This window comes from Canis aureus, chromosome 37 (assembly GCF_053574225.1).
Source record: "Canis aureus isolate CA01 chromosome 37, VMU_Caureus_v.1.0, whole genome shotgun sequence".
NCBI classification, from domain to species: Eukaryota; Metazoa; Chordata; class Mammalia; order Carnivora; family Canidae; genus Canis; species Canis aureus.
In genome coordinates, this window is record NC_135647.1 from 13,548,330 (window position 1) to 13,568,684 (window position 20,355).

At 34.9% G+C, this 20,355-nt stretch overlaps 1 protein-coding gene across 1 annotated transcript in view; it reads left to right on the forward strand.

Moving 5' to 3' along the window:
- RANBP9 (RAN binding protein 9) overlaps positions 1-20,355 on the forward strand; it is a 93,194-nt gene that overhangs the window by 52,186 nt on the left and 20,653 nt on the right. Inside the window, exons 3-8 of the mRNA XM_077886423.1 lie at positions 1,274-1,326; positions 2,264-2,431; positions 6,991-7,013; positions 15,844-16,028; positions 18,737-18,849; positions 20,192-20,300. Coding sequence (XP_077742549.1) covers positions 1,274-1,326; positions 2,264-2,431; positions 6,991-7,013; positions 15,844-16,028; positions 18,737-18,849; positions 20,192-20,300 — 651 coding nt within the window. The remainder of the gene's footprint in view (positions 1-1,273; positions 1,327-2,263; positions 2,432-6,990; positions 7,014-15,843; positions 16,029-18,736; positions 18,850-20,191; positions 20,301-20,355) is intronic.

The following is a 20,355-nucleotide window of genomic DNA, read 5'->3' on the forward strand; positions in this document are numbered from 1 at the left end:
TTACACATGGATATTGGACCTCATGGAAGCCAGCACCCAGCACCCTGCATTGTTTAAGAGTCCACTGTAATTCTAAAAGCTGTTAGTAAATTCTGTAGTGTTCTATATATATAATCATGGCAACTACAAATAAATATTATTGTATATCTTTTAATATTATACTGGTTATTTGTTTTCATTATATTATTGTCTGAAACCTTCAAAATAATGTTTAACAGTTGTAGACAATTGCTTGTCCTGATTTTAATGGAAATGGTTTCAGTGTTTACTGTTGAATATCTTGTTGTATTAGATTTGAAAGAAAGTGTATCATATTTTAGTTTCCTTTTACTCTTATTTTGCTTGAGTTTTTATTTAGAATGGTAGCTGAAATTTGTCAAGTGCCATTTAAAATCTTGATGCAATCATAGTCAATTAGCTTTTTCGCAAACTGGATTCATCTTTTATTTAGTTGGTATTTGGGGAGGTTTTTTGCATCAGTACTTACAAGTGTACTGCTTTATACTCTTCCTGCTTTTCAACTATCTTTATCAGCTTTTATTAATATTTTATAAGCTTTTAAAAATGAATCACATACCTTAATAATTACTTTTTCCTCTTCCTCTTACATTTCTTTTTTTGGGGGGATAATTTTGTTCTTTTAGTTTGATAAATTAAAAATTAAGAGTCCCATATTTAATTTGATTTTGTCATTTTGCCAAACTCCGAGAAAACCAGTATATGGATACCATACAGTACATATTTTCAAGTGTAATGTTATTAAATATTTTAAATGTCTTTATATGAATTTGACATTTTTTCGAATCTGTATCCAGGTCCCAATTTTTGTGGTCTAGATTTTTTACTATGTCTTTTTAGAAATACAAGTTTCAAAAAAAAAAAAAACCCAAATAAACAAAAAAGAATTATAAGTCTCCCAATGACTGTTTATCTTTTTTTCCACAAATCCCCCTATACTTTTTACTGGAAGTCTTAATCCTAAATATTTATGTGTAGATAAGTTGAAAGATTTTTATAGTTGTTACTAGAGTGCATAATAATTATTACTAGTACTTTGTATTTATGAATGAGTACTGTAGGAATTTACAGTGAATCTGGGTTTTATTGTTGCTTCATATTGCTCTTCCTGCTATTTAATGAATTGTAATAAATTTTTTGTAGCTGTCCTAAGTGTTTCAACTTGGGCTGGGTTCTGATATATTTCAGAGTATTTGGTAATTTTTACACATGTGGTTATAATAACCTGTTTTTCTTCCTTCCCTTTTTTTAACAGTTACATGGGAATTGGTCTTTCTGCTCAAGGTGTGAACATGAATAGACTACCAGGTACTTAAAATTGAATTATAGCACTGTCTTATGGCTACCTCCTTCTGGCTAAAAATTTGAAGTAATAAATTGAAATAGTTAAATACATTGATGTTCTATCTTTAATCACCTATGTTATGAGTTCTAAGTGGAAGCCAAGTGGTTTTAAAAGATTGAAATTTTATGCTATTTAGCAAAACTTCTATCTACCATGCATTTACCATGCATTTTTTTTGTTTTGTGTTTTTGCTTGTTTTGTTTTGTTATTTTAGCTTCCATTACATAGTCATATCAACTACTTGAAATCTTTTAATGTGATTGATTCTCTTAGCTACCCAGCACATGTCTGGCTTTTAACCTATGTTCCTTTGTTTAATGTTCTGGGAATGTAGGCTAATAGTAAAAGTAAACTAAGGAAGGTGTCAGTTGGGATACCAGAACTGTTTTCCAAAACTGTTAATCAGAAGAAAGTGATTCTTGTATTATATTTTCTGGTATTCTGTTTTCTAATGTTAAAAATTAATTCTAGGGGAGACTTTTTGAAAATAGAAAAATCTCCCATTTTATTTTATTTTATTTTTTTAATAAAATCTCCCATTTTATATTAAACTCTGTGTGTTTCAATCAAAGCAAAATTCCTTTGGTCTGTTAGCAAAGGAAATATGCATGGAAAATGTGTCTTGCTATTTTTTTTAATCATAGTCTTGTTTAATACATGTTTTAGTCTTCTGTGTGGTAAATTTATTTTCCTTAGTGTTACTTAGTGTTATAAACAGTATTTTAATGTAGAAATCATGTGGTATAATTGTTGGGAATTTAAATGTATATTTGAGGATTTTATCTTTGTGCTGTCATCTATTGTACTATTCTTGTTTATCTTGTCATAATGTTTAGTGAGTAGCACTAGTACAGGGGAACCTTACTTTTCATTGTAAATATACTGGAACTTTCTCTTTAGGCTGGGATAAACATTCATATGGTTATCATGGGGATGATGGACATTCGTTTTGTTCTTCTGGAACGGGACAACCTTATGGACCAACGTTTACGACTGGTGATGTCATTGGCTGTTGTGTTAACCTTATCAACAATACCTGCTTCTACACCAAGAATGGACATAGTTTAGGTACTAAGAAAATGTGTTGCATGTAAAATAATCCAGTATTGTGATTATTGTACTTACAGCATGGTAGTCACATTTACTATATAGTCCTCTATTATAAATACATGCCTCTGGATATGATTTCTTTGTTCTTTCTAGGTGGAAGTTGAGGAAATAGTGAAAATTTATATTCTGGGAAGACTATGTTGTATCACATGTATGGGAATAACTATGAAAATAATCCCCATGTTCACATATCTATTCTAGGAATAGAAATGCTAAATGTTTTCTGCTTTGAGTAAAACACTAAACACTTGATAGTGTGACTGAATTCTCTAGGTAACAGGTGCCAAGAGAAAAAGGCTGTCAGTTTTTAGTGTATTCTGTTTGGGGTAATAATGAAGGAAAGGCTTGATACTGGAACCAAATGAAAGGCATTTGACCTACTAAAAGGGCAGGCATGATAACGATGATGACTACAAGTTCTGCAGAAAGGAGAGTTTGTTTTTTTAATATTTTATTTATTTGGGAGAGCGAGAATGAGAACACAAACAGGGAAGGGGCAGAGGCAGAGGGAGAGGGAGCAGCAGGGTCCCCACTGAGCAGAAAGCTTGACCTGGGAGTTGATCCCAGGAACCTGGTATCATGACCTGAGCCAAAGTCAGATGCTCAACCAGCTGACCCACCCACGCACCCCAAGGAGCAGAATTAAAACAAAAAACTAATAGCAAAATTTCTAAGGGTAAAAGACAGATGGGAGTTAAATAAATAAATAAACAAACAAATATTAATGAAAACATGAAGAAGCCTATCCATTATAAGACTAATATAAAATTAGGCTTTTTAGTTGTGTATGCACCCATAGCACTTCAAATTGAGAACTGTGTGTGGTGGTTATATTTTCTTAATTTTTTGTTGTTGTTTTTATACAGAAAGTATAAAGGATAGTAAGACTGATATTTTAAAAATAAAATGGTTTCACGTTTTTTGAAAAGTCCTTGATTCAAAGCAAATTATTTCTGATGAGGTAAATCTAAAGGAAGCAAAAATCACTCAGAAGGCAGAAATTTCCATGTGCTGAAAAATAGTATTTAAAAATTAGACCATAAACAGTATCCTTAGGTATACAGTAGATATTCTTTAATATAATACAAAAACTGTTGTGTCTTTCATTTCATAATAGAAAATTCTAAATTTCTGGCTACATTGGTAATAACCATTCCTTTTTACTGTCTCACCGTATTCCTGATATAAAATTAATATTTTCACTTTTATATTTGGGTTAAATCTTTCCCTTCTCATTACTAATATTGATTCTGAAGTCCTGTGTTATCTGACTTAAAGGTTGTCCCAAGTCCATGGGTAGACTGGTGGTTACTGGTAAAAGAATGTTTTTTCAGGACACCAGGCAAGATACGTATACTTGTGATTTGATTGCTGTGGCCAGCTAGTTTCCAGAGGATGCAGCCTCTTTAGTTTATTTGTTGTTACTCTTCTGGCTCTGATGTATCAGAGCGGTTAACTGGGATGGTTTTAATTGCCTTAGCTGCTTAAGATATTTGTATTTAAATTAAACTGCAGAAATCTGCTTTTAGGTATGACTTTTGATTCAGAAATGCAAAAGAAGGCATAATTTTAAAACCAAAATTATTCTTTTTACAGTTTTTAAAACTTTATTCCAGAGAAGAAATTTTATTTTGGAAGATGGAAAGGTCATGATGATGTGATTTTGTTTCTCACTAGATTTTCACAAACATTTATATTGAAATTTTCTCTTCAATAAGAAAACTATTTTTGAAAGTGAGATACTTTTTAAGAAAAAGGTACATTCTAAGTTTAAATTTGAAACCTTTATCAGTATTCATTTATAAATTTAATAAATGCTTATTAAGCCCAAAGAGAGTCATTAATATGGGTTCTTTAGTTGCTTGGGTTTGTCTCCTTGCTTAGGCTGTGTGACCTTTTGCGAGTTAATATTTCTGTGCCTCAATTTGTAAAATAAGGTCGCTATAATACCTACCTTTTTTTGGTTGTTAAAGTAGACTGATGCATGCAAAGTTCTTAGGTGATTTCCTGGCACACAGTGAGTACTCATTAAATGTTTATTATCGTTGTGTGCCAGAGTCTGGGCTAGATGCTGGGGATGCAGTGGCAAAGAGCTACTCTTCTAGAACAGAGTTCAACAGGCCAAGGCCCATGTGCCAGATTGGTCTCCTATCTGTGTTTTAAGTCAAGTTTCATTGGAACAAAGCCACACCCATTCATTTGTGCGATGCAGCCACTTTCCTATTCCAGTGGCAGAACTTAGTAGTTATGACAGAGACCATATGGTTTGGAGAGGAGAAAAGATTTACTCTCTGGGTCTTTACAGAAGTATGCTTAACCTCTGGTCCAAATTCTAACATCTAGAAGATAAAATATTATTTACATCCTGTTTTTTATATTTCCTGAGGTGGATCATTTCCACCCAAAAGCTGATACATCTTTAGTTTCTGTTTCATAAAGGTTTCCAAAATATATATTTACTGATCATAGAGGAATGGAAAGGGTTTTTTGTTTTGTTTTGTTTGTAAAGAGTTTGTTTATTTGAGAGAGAAAGGGAAAGAAAGCCCAGAAGGGAGGAGGGAGGAGGGTCTAAGGGAGAAGCAGACTACCAGCTGAGCTGGGAGCCCAATGTGTGGGGCTCAGACCTGGGACCCTGGGATCACTACCGGAGCTGAAAGCAGATACTCAGCCGACTGAGCTCCCCAGGTGCTCTGGAAAGGTTTTTGAGAAAATAGTTAAAGAAGAAACAGTATCTAGGTTAATTTAATTGGAAATTTTTTTTTTACTTTGTTTTATTGAATATCATCAATTGAAGGTTACTTTTTAAAAAGCCTCTTGACAAATCAGAAAACTAGAAATATAAATTAATTGCCTTCTGTGTAAAACTTAATTATACTAACTTACTAAAGTGGTATCTTTTTGTGGTCTGAATCTGTACAGTTTGTGGTAGCTATATTTGGCAGTGTTCAAAAAATGTTAGCTAATCTATGAAACTGACTTGGGTTTTTCATTAGAGTTTTTGGTAAGGACTGAGGATTTTATTACCTATTAACAAAAAGGAATTTTTGCTAAACCTACAGAAGTAGACCCTCTTTGCTATAATAGATATCTTTGAGGACAATAATTTTTTATTGAAAATTGTTAAGATACTGTTGGTAATATTTTATTAACGTAATCTCTCTTGTTTTCTGTATCCTTTTAGTTTTCTGAAGATTTTAGAGTAAATTTTCATATTTGGCCGGAAGTCACTTTGCTTTCTATTTATTAATAAAGCTAAAAGTTACCAATGTTTTATGGGGGATATGGGGAGACCTCCAGCTTTGCTTTCCTCCTGACAAGCCAACATGAACTTACTAGTTTTTAAAAGTCCTAAAAACAGAACTTAACTACAAACCACTATTTTTACACATTTATTAAAAGCCATATAGTAGAGATGCATAGTTTGTCTTTTAATTAATTATTACTTTAATAAATAGAGTCAGATAGTTGTGTTTTCTGATGGGTCAGCACAATTACAAAGCCATGAAATCTCCAGTGGGAAGAGACCTTAAAGAGGATTTAACAGAAACACCCCTAATTTTTAGATGATGATCAACACTGGAGAGGTACTGGTGCTGGTGTGTTGGTTTTGTTTTGTTTTAACGTGTGTTTAGGTGGGAAGAACTGAAATTAACTAACAAACCAACTCGGTCTCCTGTTTTTCTAGAGCTCAGTCCTCTTAAACCTGTGAATGAGGTCCTACAGAAATAATTGGTTTATTTATTATTTTATTTTCACCCAAGTAATATACTTAAATATTTGAAGAGAGATTATTAAATCATCACTTTGGGATGCCAGAGACTTACTCCTATGACTTCATGTTAATTCAGGTCTATCTGGAACATGACTGTGTTGAAATTACTGTCAGAGGACATTCGTGAGAAATTCTCACCCTATAAATCTTGATCCTTTGAATGAGGAATTGAGTTTTTTCACAGAATAGTCCAAAGTTATTTAAGAATGTACTTCCATGAGAAAAAAAATTTTTTTAAAGAAACAACAGTACTGTATTTCGCATCATTCACTTTTTTTTTTTTCTTTGTAACAACAACAAAAATCTCTTCTTTCCCTTCCCCTCAAAATTACAAAGCTAAATCTAGGTGAGAAAGATTAAGTGAAAAGACTGGGTGTAAAGCAGCTTGGGTATTGGTAAAAAATTAGATACTATTTTGCAACCAGTTTTCTTATATGGCTCCTGACATAGCTTAGAAGATACATCTGAAACCATTTTTAAAGTCCTGGAGGCAGTTGCAGTACTCCAGAAATAAAATTGGTGTGTGACTAATGAGGATGTTGATTTTGAAAGGAGATAGCATTCGTTCAGACCTCTGTTGCTCTTTCTGAGAAAAATGCTAGTCTCATTATTTTATATTTAGGTTTTAAATTTTTTCCTTCCTTTGTTTTCAGTTATAAATTCAGCTTGTCATTATCATCTGCCTTTGGAAACCCATTTCTAATGCCACTTTTTTTTTGTTTTGTTTGTTTTGTTTGTTTTTTAGGTATTGCTTTCACCGACCTACCGGTAAGACATAATTTCTTTTAAAAGCTGTTTTGTATTTTTAATTAAAAGAAATACGAAGAAACTATTATTAAGCCTGTTTGGAATTCCGTCTTACTGATACTTATCAAGCTTATATGCGATGCATAGAATAGAGAGCTTTTCTCTAGCCTCCATTGTTGTCACCTTCAGAAATTAGGCTACAAATGGCATTTGGTGCCCTGGCCCAAGGGAACTACTGTTATAGTGAGAAAAAACAACAACACAAAAACAGAAAAACAATTACTTAAAATACACCTTGTAATGTCACTGTCACTGCATTCACTTGAAATATGTTTCTTTGGTATCACTGAACTTTTCAGCAAGTGGCTGTGCAACAGTTGTGGTCATTTATTTATGCCGAGTATACCGAAATGACTGCTCTGTGGCAGATTCTGTGCGTGGGGTGCATCATTCATCTAACAGGTGAAGGTCTCTGCCCTCTTGAAGCTGGAGAATAGGAGTAAATGACACATTAAAAATAAGTAAATTAAAACATTTTAAAAGGTTTTAGGTACTTCTTAAAGAGAAAAAGAACATGGAAGTACCAGAGACAGAACATGGGTTATACAGTTTGCTCACCTTTGGAAAGGTTTGCAAGGGCTGAGGACTTGAGCAGAGACTTGTGACAAAGTGAAGGGAGTCACCTGAACGGCAGGCAGAGCAAGCATGTCCCAGGCAGAGGGAGCAGTTAGAAGGAGCCCGACTAAGGAAGGGGCCCGGAGACCCAAGACAGTGCTAGGTGAGTCCGAGGTCATGGGGGGGAAGGTGGGCTAGAGGGTGGACATCTTGCGAGCCATAATGAGTACTTGGGCACTCACTGTGAGTGGAATGCAGCCACACTGCAGAGTTTTCCGTTCTCACGGTATAACTCAGTTTTCAAGATCGCTGACTGCCGGCTGAAAGGTAGACTCGGGCAGGGAGTGAGAGCAGAAGCAGGCTGACCTGTGAGGATGCTGTTGCAGAAATTCAGGCAGCAGGTGATTGTGTCATTACAGATTGGAGAACTGGCTTGATTCTAGATACCTTGTTTACCAAGGTGAAGACTAGCCATTGTAATATGCACCATGTATAAGATGAAGGGAGGAAAACCTAACTATGATATATTTTCTTAGCACTTAGAATTTTCATTTTGTATTCACTGAATGATCTGTTAGGGTATTGAAATATGGTGTTTTGTTTTGTTTAAGATTTTATTTATTTACGAGAGGCATAGAAAGGCAGAGACATAGGCAGAGGAAGAAGCAGGCTCCTTGCAGGGAGCCCAGTGTGGGACCCAATCCCAGGACCCCGGGACCTGAGCCAAAGGCAGATGCTTAACCACTGAGCCACCCAGGCATCTCGAAATACAGATTTTTTTTTTTTTTAAGATTATTTATTTATTTATTTGAGACACACAGAGAGAGACAGAGAGAGACAGGCAGAGGGGGAGGCAGGCTCCATGCAGGGAGCCTGACGTGGGACTCCATCCCAGGTCTCTAGGATCACGCCCTGGGCTGAAGGTGGCGCTAAACTGCTAAGCCACCAGAGCTGCCCGAAATATAGATTTTTTTTTTTTAAATCAGTATCACTCGTTGCACCTCTGAAAATAATAAATAAGGATTATAGATTGATGAAGATATTTCCCACACTTCATGCTTAGAGTCCAATCTTTGAAACCACTTTTTTAGAGTTGATATCCCTGGTTTTCTACGTGATGCTGTCTTTGCCATTAAGAACATTTATTAAGAGCTCTCCATTATATCTCTGGCATTTTCTTCCAAGCTCCTGATTGCATTGTGCAGTTTTCAATATTACCAGAGGATACTAACCAAAAGTTTTCTGGCAACAGCTAAGACTCTGGTATTTTTTCTTAGGTGGTTCATACATGGCTTGTTGACTAAAGTGTCTTAGAGGTGGCAGTTAACCAGCTGTTCCACCAGGAAAAAAAAACAGTCAAGTTCTAGAGTTTTCAGAGACCTTATTCTTCAACAGATTCACATCTGTGTAGGCAGGGACAGCTGCCTGAGTAGGCAGATGTAGGGTGCCACTATTCATAAGACACATTTCAGTTGCAGAGATGTTTTGAGAGAGGTGACAGGAGAATCACAGGCAGAGAATAGTCATCCAATCTATAGATTAGAATTATTTTCAGGAATATTAATAGAAAAAAATCAAAGTTATAGTAGAGAACAACTTTGCTAAGCTAAGGAAGATTCAGAGTCTGAAATCAGCATACTTACTAGGAAGCATTATTTAATACGCAGTAGGGGAACAAGTGTTTATCTTTTGAAAAAGTGTGTAATCTTAGGATTTTGTCTTATATTTATATCAAAGTAAGTTCCAGGTAGATTAAAGAGTTAAATTCAAAAATAAAAATAAATCTGATTTGAAAAAAATCCCAACTTAGAGCCAAGAGAATTTTCTGATGGATTGGATGTGAAAATACGAGAAAGAGGATAGGACTTCGAGATTCTTGGCCTAAGGAATGGAAGGAATGGTGATGCTACTTACTGATACAGAGAAGGCTGTATATAGGCAGAGCAGGTTTTGAGGGAGAGATCTGGAGATCAGTTTGGATAAGTTAAATGGAGTTACCGAGCGTAGAGTTGGCTGTGTAAGCCTAGAATTTGAGACAGTTATCTGGGCTGGAGACAAAAATTGGGAATCCTTGACATTTCGGTGTTTAATGTCTTGAGATCAGATGACATCCCCAAGGGAGTGTGTAGGCCAAGAAGAGGGGTGGTGCATGTTTGGGAGAAGAGAAGGAACCAGCAGAGGGAGATTGAGAATGAGCAAGACTTACAACTGAGTGTGTCCTCAAAGCCAAGTGATGAAAGCATCTCTAGAAGAAAGGCGTAATCAACTGCATCAGGTGCCCCTTTGTTACAACATGTAAGCTAAGGACCAAGAACTGACCAGCGGGTTTAGCAGAGGAGAGGTCACTGGTGACTCTTGACAGAGTCTCAGCACAGTGAGGGAGGGAGAAATCCTAATCGGAGAGGGTTTAAGAGAGAGTGGGAGGAGGGAAATGACAAAGTAGGGACAACCTCAGGGAGGATTTCCACTGCAGTAGGGAGGAAGCAAGTGGGATACAGTAGCTGGTGGCAGAAATGGAGGCAAGGAAAGATTTTTTTGATTTACCATGATGTTTATTTGCTGATGAGAATGACTCAGTAGCAAACAAGTCAATCTAAAGGGAGGAAAAGTAACTAGTCATCACACCTGTGAGTGGACAAGTAGAGATGCGATCATGTGCTTATTGGAGGGGAGGCTTTAGGCATGACTACCTCCTGGTGAGTGCAGGTCTGAGTGGCTCAGAACTAACAAGTGAAGTTTCCTTTCCATTTGGCTAAAGGACTCTGCTGGTTGGGTGTTTGGGGGTTTTCCCCCTCTTTTTGTGGCCCGAAGCAAGTAAAACCAACTTGTCGGAGCAAGCAGATGTTTTATGAGCTTTTGTTCCTCGCTTGTAGAAGTGGTGGTGATTTGGAAGAGGCTAAGCAGGTCATAGACATGTTGACTGTTTTTATGTTGCCTTCTGACTATTTTTGTCCCATTTTAGAATCACTAGTTAACTGTTTGCCTTGTCTATAGTTACTTAGTAGTAATACTCAGCTTTGTAACAACAGTGGGTAAAGTGGTGGTTATGGAGGTTGTTGTTACAAGGTTTTTTTTTCTTTTTTTAATACAGTGGTTCTCAGAGCTTTTATTTTTATAACTCTCAGATCTTCTGGGACTTCCACATGCAGTACAGCATTCTGCTACTTAAAAAAGGAAAGAGAAAGTTAGTCTTTCCCTTAAGGACCCCACTATAGGAGTGTTTATATATTCTGTGTGTGTGATCTCCCACTAGCCAGTTGTAGCATTAAATTCTGGTAAAGAGTATATTTACAGGGGAAAAAAAAAAAAAGTTTATCTAGACCATTGCACTTACCATGAAACCTAGGCTGTTTACACGGCTTTGAAAACCTTATGTCTCTTTCAAAATGATCTTCCCCAGCCCATCTTACCAGTTTGGGAAATGTCCGTCTATAAACTAATTCAGTTCAGGATTAGGTGAATTCCTTTTGTTACAGAAGCTGTTCTCATTTAAAATGCTCTTTTCCAAGTTCTGTAGACTGATTTGAAATCTACCTTTTATAGATACGTTATTTGCTTTCATTTTCATTAGAAAACATCTTTAAAATAGAACAAAACTATGCTATTGAGAATATGATTTTGCGTATATTTAGCTTTTGAATATTTTTAGGATCTATATTTTTATTTATTTATTTTTTATTGGTGTTCAATTTGCCAGCATACAGAATAACACCCAGTGCTCATCCCATCAAGTGCCCCCCTCAGTGCCCGTCACCCAGTCACCCCCACCCCCCGCCCACCTCCCTTTTTACCACCCCCTTGTTCGTTTCCCAGAGTTAGGAGTCTCTCATGTTCTGTCTCCTTTTCTGGTATTTCCCACTCATTTTTTCTCCTTTCCCCTTCATTCCCTTTCACTATTTTTTATATTCCCCAAATGAATGAGACTGTATAATGTTTGTCCCTCTCTGATTGACTTATTTCACTCAGCATAATACCCTCCAGTTCCATCCACCTCGAAGCAAATGGTGGGTATTTGTCGTTTCTAATGGCTGAGGAATATTCCATTGTATACATAAACCACATCTTCTTTATCCATTCATCTTTCGTTGGACACCGAGGGTCCTTCCACAGTTTGGCTATTATGGACATTGCTGCTATAAACATTGGGGTGCAGGTGTCCCAGCGTTTCACTGCATTTGTATCTTTGGGGTAAATCCCCAGCAGTGCAATTGCTGGGTCATAGGGCAGATCTATTTTTAACTCTTTGAGGAACCTCCACACACAGTTTTCTTCCAGAGTGGCTGCACCAGTTCACATTCCCAGCAACAGTGCAAGAGGGTTCCCCTTTCTCCACATCCTCTCCAACATTTGTTGTTTCCTGCCTTGTTAATTTTCCCCATTCTCACTGGTGTGAGGTGGTATCTCATTGTGGTTTCTTTTTTCTTTTTTCTTTTTAAAGATTTATTTATTTATTTATTTATTCATGATAGACATAGAGAGAGAGAGAGGCAGAGACACAGGAGGAGGGAGAAGCAGGCTCCATGCCAGGAGCCCGACGTGGGACTCGATCCCGGGACTCCAGGATCGCGCCCCGGGCCAAAGGCAGGCGCTAAACCGCTGAGCCACCCAGGGATCCCCTCTCATTGTGGTTTTGATCTGTATTTCCCTGATGGCAAGTGATGTGGAGCATTTTCTCATGTGCTTGTTGGCCATGTCTATGTCTTCCTCTGTGAAATTTCTGTTCATGTCTTTGGCCCATTTCATGATTGGATTGTTTGTTTCTTTGCTGTTGAGTTTAATGAGTTCTTTATAGGGTCTATATTTTTCATAGGCTAATAGAAAATAGGAGATCTTTTGTTTTATTTTCATAGAGGTGTTATTTTTGTCTGATTCTACAAAAGAAGGGGTGATTTTTTTAATGTATTAGAAATTTTCATGGAAAACAATTGTTTTACATAAATCCATAACCTAGATTCATGCTACATAATGGAAGAACCTTGTAAGCATTATTATGCTAAATGAAAGAAGACAGTCACGAAAGACCACATTTTATATAAATAATTCCATTTGTATGAAATGTCCAGAATAGGTAGAGCTGTAGGATCAGAAAGTAGATTAATGGTTGTCGAGGGTTATGGGATGAGGGGCAGGAAGTGATGGCTAATAGGTTGGAGGTTACTTTTTTGGAATGATGAAAATGTAAAATTGTGGTGATGGTTGCACAACTCTGTGGTTATGCTAAAAACTATTGAATTGTTCCTATTTTTAGATATCTGTAGTCTAGCAAGTTAAAAAGTTAAAATGTATAGTTTAGCCCCTCGATGGCTAATTCCTTTCTCCTCAGTTCTTCAGGTTTAAAGTTGAGTAGCCTTAAAAAAGTTACTTTTCATTGATTCCAGCTGACTTTACCAGTTCTAGTTTTTTATCGTGTTCTGATTCCAGAGGCAATGTATAGTATTCAAATAATAAATGTTTATAAATACAGAATTATGCAGAAGAGAAGTTTCTTATAATCACAACGTGTTGAGATGAGTGCGCATCCTTCCAGGTCTGTTTCTAAACTTGTTAGCAGGTCTGTCCATTATTTAAGTGTTTACAGTGGGGTCATAGTTTATGTAGTCTCTAGCTTGCTTTCTTCATTTAGTAATATATATGACCTCTTTCTGTATCAGTATACACATTTTTACTCATTTCTTACAATAGCTTGTTTTATGATGTACTACCACAATTTCTAGGATGTATACTTTTCATATTTTGACATTTATGAAATGGGAGTGCTTCTTAGAATCTATGGCCTGTCAGATTTAATGGGCAGTGTTTTTTCTTAGACCTAAAATAATGGTATATCTTACAGTTATTAGAGTCTGAGTTTCAATGATATGGTATGTAATACCACCTGTGAATGGACATTCTTTTTAATATTTTGCCATTAAAATAGTGCTGCAGGGCATATATCTTTGCACATGTTTGTTTCTCTGCAGGATTTAATTCTCACAAGTGAAATTGCTTTGTCAATTTCAATAGATTTTTGCCAAATTTCTTTCTTAAAAGATTATATCAGTTTACATTTCTGTGCACATTGGATGAGAGGGCTTGTATGATCTCAACCTTCTGTCAACATTGGGTATTTTCAGTCTTTTAAATCTTAATCTAATGTGCATAAAATTCTTGTTTTGATTTGTATTTTAGGCAATTGAGTGAGGTTAATGTCTCTGCATATTTTCATTGTCATTTTATATTTCTTCTAATTGCTTGTATATATGTCACTACTTAAAAAAATTTGAAGGAAAAAAAAAAGAAAAAAATTGAATTGGTCTGTTAATCTTTGTCCTGTATTGTGAGAATATTGTTTACATTGAGAATGTTGATCCTTATATGTATAGCGGATTTTTTTTCGATAAAATCCATTTGTCTTGACATTAATGGCATATTTTGTCATAGGGAAATTTTAAACTTTTTTTATAGCACAATTTTATCAGTACTCCTGAATGTTGATTTTCTTTTATAGTGTGGATGTGCTTATTTTCCTGAATTTGTCAGGAAAATTTAGAGTAGCAAACTATTTTTAAAGCATCTCTGGGCAATGCCAAATATCAGAATTATAAATTCTGCTTAACAAACAGGATTGCCTTGTACTCTTGTTATCTTTATTAAGAGTCTTTGGCTTTATATACTTTTGTTTTAAAGTATGTCATAATCTTGTAATGGAGTTTAATGGAAAGAATACTGTGCTAGAAATGGAGAGGCTTGCAATAATTGCTTTATGTGTGTCATTAAGTTGTGTGCTCCTAGATAAATCCCTCAGACTCTTTAGGTCTGTTTTCTCTGTGTCAGAAACGAGAGGGTTATAACAAGTATCTCACTTGTCTCCAGCTTAAAATTGTAAGAACTTGCTAGTTTTGTTGATTAAGAATCAGAACATTTGCATACATTGCATTACCATTTATTTCCCAAATAAGTTCTGTTTCTTAGTATTTTGACACAGTATTCCTTTTGTTTCTGATTTTGGTTGCTTGATTGATCAGTTTTTAAGTACATCCTCTTAGCTTTTTGCTGTGAAATCTAAGCCTCTTATGTTTTATATCCAAATTATGCCCTCTCAATCTTTACCTGATTTTGTGCTGAAAATACTTGTGATAACCATTAAAGCAAAAAAAAAATAAGGCATAAAGACAGAGAATGATGATAAAGTAGGATTTGGAGTTTATAGGAAGAAAACCTAAATTTAGCTCTGGTGTCAGATTAAATCTGTGTTCCAGTCCCTCCTCTGTCATAATGTAGACTGTGAGCAAGTTAATTATCCCCAATCCTCAATTTCTTTATCTTTGTAATGCAAACAATAATTATTTTACAGGATTATTATTATGCTTAAACCCTGCTATTTAGTAGACATTCAGTAACTCATTCCCCCTTTAGATATAACAATTAGTGATAGAGCCAAAAGGACTTGTGTGCTTTTTTGTATACTTGAAGCTATTAAATTTGATCGTTTAGCCTCAAAATCTTGGAGTATATCTAAGTGCATTTCTCTGTGAATTTGAATATTTGAATCCTTTTTCTCTTCAGAAATATGTGCATTTGAGTCATTTGCTTTTATAAAGAGATCTCCCACTCTTAATGGCACTGTGCTTTGCTTATAATTACATTCTTACTACAGTCTCTTTCTAATGGCATGCCAGATGTACAGAGAAATGAAATCCATGAACTTAAAGGAGTGCGAGCCCAGTTAAGATTGTGCTTCTGTGGTAACTCACTAGTCCTCATGTGCAGTTTCTAGACATGCATCATACATATCATATATAGAAAGAGAAGTCCGAGTTACCTGTTGAAATTTAAATCTTTATATCTATTAAATGACATAGTCTGAAGAGCAAGACTTGTGTTTTTGTTTATTAGAAGCAAGATTTGTGTTTTTGTTTATTAGAAGCATAATGCCACAGTTTCTTTCTTTTTTTTTTTTTTTCACAGTTTCTGAATAAATAAAATAGATGGCTGAGGTTGGTTTATATTTTTCATGGTGAAATGGTATTTTTCATCCAGCATATAATCTATTTTAGATTATTTTAAGTTATTTGTATTTAGAGTATTTGCTTTTAATTGTATTTAGATTATTTTTCTTTCTCTACTAGTTTTGATTGTGATTTTAAATTATTCAAGAAGTAAAATTCTGTTATTTTAAAGATAACATTTGAAAGAATGAAGATGTCTTTAATATAAAAGGGATAGATAGATGCTAGTGAAATGTGTTGTCTTACAGCCAAATTTATATCCTACCGTGGGGCTCCAAACACCAGGAGAAGTCGTTGATGCCAATTTTGGGCAGCATCCTTTTGTGTTTGATATAGAAGACTACATGCGAGAGTGGAGAACCAAAATACAGGCACAGATAGACCGGTTTCCTATTGGAGATCGGGAAGGCGAATGGCAGACCATGATACAAAAGTAAGTGAAGAAATGTGAATGGACATTATTATTTCAAAATATATATTTTTTATCAAATATTCTTTTAGCATAAAAATACTTATTGAAGCATTTTAATCTAACTTATATCCTAATAATCTTAGTGTATCATTGATTATATTTAAATCTATAAAATAATTTACTCTTAATTAAAAGTGATTTTTACATATTCTAATAATTTTAATGTGTTGATTATATTTTAATCTCTAAAAGATAATTCACTCTACTTAAAAATAATTTATTTGGTGGCACACATACAAAAATGTATTTTAGTCTGATGTATTAATTTGGTGGAGGAAATAAAGTGATTCAAGATTGCTTAGTTAATACATTTGCTATCCTTAGTAATAGGATTTAATGCTTTCCATAGGTTACTTGATTCTTTTATTATTAGTGTTAATGCAAAGATAAATTCAGGAAGATAGTTTAGATTGTGTAACTCAGGAACTGTGGGTTTCGGACATGAACTTGGCTGTGTTCAGCGGTAGTTCAAATATGTATAGGGGAAAAGAAATATTACTCAGTAGGAATAAGCATCAAAATAATGGTATAGTTAATGTACTGGAATACAGACTTGTGTGTATATTTTGTATTTCAAGATTTGACTCAAGTTTTCCAGTGAATTGGGTCACTCTAAGAATAATTTCAGCTACTATTGGTTATTAGGATCCCTTTTTTGTGAAATCTATTTATTTTTCATGTAGATTCCATTAGATTATAGTTGTCTTCATTCTATATAGGGAAATCTGACCACAAGCCTCCAGTTGAAGGAGTTTTTAAATCTTACTAATTATTTTAATATATTATTATTAGACATTTAAGAGACAGCAAAAGGAGTAAAGACCAAATAGGAACATGGAGTGAGGATTCCTAAAAGCAGGATAAATACTTAGGATTTCATGATAACGATGGTACAGAATGGGTAGGTGATACCAGAGCAAACAGTGGGTATCAATAAAAGTATATTGTAAAATGAACAACCTTTATTTCAACTTGTTCTTTATGGAAAAGTAGAATTTCATTGGAATGGAAGTCAGCAGGAAAACGTAAGTCCTATGATAGTCAACTCTTTAGATTATACCTTTGCTAAAAGGCTGGAGATGATGCCTGGGTGTCAGTAATACTCAGTGGTAGCTCTTAAAGCTTGAAATAGTGCAGACCTAAAAATCAAATAAGTACAAGTAAATTTAAATAGTCATTTTCCCTGCTGTCATCTCATCAAAGAAAATAGCAGAGACTTTCAGATACCATGAATCTAACAATTTGTCCTAAATGTCTGTGTAATTGCTTTGAACAGTTGTACATTTAAAGATATAATAAATCTTTGTGTGTGTTTTTTGGAGGAGATAATGATTGGAAGACATGATGGTGATTCTGAAAACATGCTTCTTCCCTGGAGCTATTATCATCTGGTATCACAGAGCCTCTGCACTGGTACTTTTTGCCGGCACGGCTGACAGAACAGCAAAGCCTGGCTGAAAACCTCATAGTTCCATGAGTTAGAGTGATGATAAGTTGCTCTCCTGGGGTCACCTCCCCTTCGCGCTTTAAAAATGGTTGCCACTGAGGATCATAGCAGGATCGTAGTAGAGGAAGCCTCATTTAACTTAATTCTGTAACCAGAGTCCAGTGAGGGCCACCACCCCATTCTTTCTAAAACTGACACTCACCGTGACCTCCTAGGAAGTCCATTTTAAAAAGTTCTTTCCTACTTTTGTAAATCATTTTGACCAATTAGATGAAGTAAAATGCAAAATCTGTTTCTTGGAGATTTTCCCTGCTGCCCCCTCCATCCCTCTTCACTGCTTCCTACCATTTTCTGATAGGGTGTTAGTAGTGCCAGATGGCGGCAGGTTTAGGAGTTGAATATTTGGATATATTGGATATTTGGGTTAATATTGTTGAGTCAGTAGTTTTCTTTAACCTTTTTTTTTTTTTAAGTTTTCTTTAACGTTTTGCAGTTAGATGTAAATGTGTTTTGACCACTTGATGACTTTGAAAAACAACAAACTTGTTCTTTGAAAGCATGGCACTTCCATGTAAATCACGTTTGAGTAACTAATCTTTCATGTACAGTAATACTGATTTGGATCAGAAGGGCTGTTTTTCGTGAGTTAGTATTATCACCCTCATAGACTTTGTTCTGAAAAAGCCTCTCTCCCGTTCACCTGTGTTCACCTCTTGGAGATCCTATCCCATGCAACTGATGAGAAAAGAAAGGAATTGAACTCCATAACACCAAAGAGTTATTAATCTGTTATTTAAAAAGTGTTGTGTTTTAGAAAATGCCAGCACTTCACTAGGATAAGTTGTATAATTAAAGGTGAAACAGAAATTATGGTTAGGAGGATTGAATATTGAATATAAGGATGGGAAGTGACAGGAAAGGACCCTGGGGATAATGGGGAACCAAGAATCAAGAGTCTGTCAGGGATTCTTCTCTTGTGACAGTTATTCTTAGGGAGAGTACTCTTAACATGGCATTTGTGGTTCTCTTTTTGGAAATACTACATGACTAGAACAAAATGATTCTTTTTTTAACTGATTTTAAAGTTGAGGTCCTTAAAGCCTTATTTTAAGGGAATAGGTTGGTTTTGTAACAACAGAGTAGATCTTGTTTTATGTAAGTTGTAGTATGAAGCCTGTATTCTCTTGACTAAAAGATGTGTGTTTCTTCTTTTTATTTTAAGAATGGTTTCATCTTATTTAGTCCACCATGGGTACTGTGCCACAGCAGAGGCCTTTGCCAGATCTACAGACCAGACCGTTCTAGAAGAATTAGCTTCCATTAAGAATAGACAAAGTAAGGACCCTGTGGTGCATGGATAACACTTGTTTTCAGATTATAGGTTTGATTTTGTTGATTTTTAGAAATTATATTTTTTAATTTAAAAAATTTTCAAATATATTAACTTAAAATTGATGCCTCTGAAATTAATCTTCATTGACATTTTTGAAGACCAATTTAAAAAACACTCACATTAAGACTGTGTTAGCATTCTGGATATAGAAAGATATTTTGGAGATAGTTTTATAAGAAATGTTTACCTTTTTTTTTTTTCCCCTTAAATGTTTGCTTTAGATTTTGGGAAGTAAACATTTAACAAAAAATTTTTTAGTAGGTAATGTGGTCCCATGATTAGATACTGGTGAAGATAATATGTAAAAGAAATATTAATCTTTGCATTTGAATTGCTATCTAAACTTAAGATAGTATTGATCTTAAATTTTAATTCTTGGGTCCCAGTACTCTGGCCAGAGCTGTCGGGCCTGTTCTACCAAGGGCAAATCAGCATGTCACTCCTCCACAGTTAGCCTTCCTAAATGCGGTGCAGTTAGTCCATTAGGGAGGGGATGACTTGGTGAGAGGATAGGCATCAAAATACAGGTGATGGGTGAAATCATGATGCTTGGAAACAATTTTTTTTATAGGTCAAATTTGCTATAATAACACTAATTACATTGTGTTGTTAACTAATCATAGGCTTGTCTGTCTTTCTTACTATGCTCTGAGCTCTGGCAAACAGGAGACAATCACTTACTCTGTGCATCCTCGTCATCTAATTTAACAAATATCCAACACACAGGGAACACTCAGTCTATATCTGGGGAATTCAGGTCTTACTCAAAAGCCAGTGTTCTCTTAGTACTGGGAGCTAAAGGTTATTGTATTTGATAAGACATTCTGAATATTATCTCTAATGTTTGCTATGATCTTTAAAAAATACATTTCACTGAAGTATAATTGACATATTAATAGCTGTACCTGTTTAGTGTGTGTGACTTGATGAGATTGGGAAAAGTATTCTTGAACCCAGCACCACATTCTAGGCATTTATAGAAACACATCCATCTTTTTAATCTTAGAGGTTAATATTTCAGTATTGCTTAACAGGTGTTTTTCCTGTATTACCTGTATATTAGTTTGTGATTTTTAAAAATAGTTTTATGAAGTACTTATTTTTCTAATTTTTAGTATGTATGAAATTTCTTCTTGATTGCCTAATAGGAACTAGATTTTAGAAAAATGAAAGTTAATTGCAATAATTTATTTAAAGTTGTTTTTTTTACTAACTTTTTTTTGAGGACCCACTATTTTGTTTCTACTCAAAAAAATCAATCTCTTGTTTTCTTTTTCTAAATAGGAATTCAGAAATTGGTGTTAGCAGGGAGAATGGGAGAAGCCATTGAAACAACACAACAGTTATACCCAAGTTTACTTGAAAGAAATCCTAATCTTCTTTTCACATTAAAGTAAGTTTAATAAAATGTTACTGTATTATGTGTGTGTTACATATAATCAGAATTA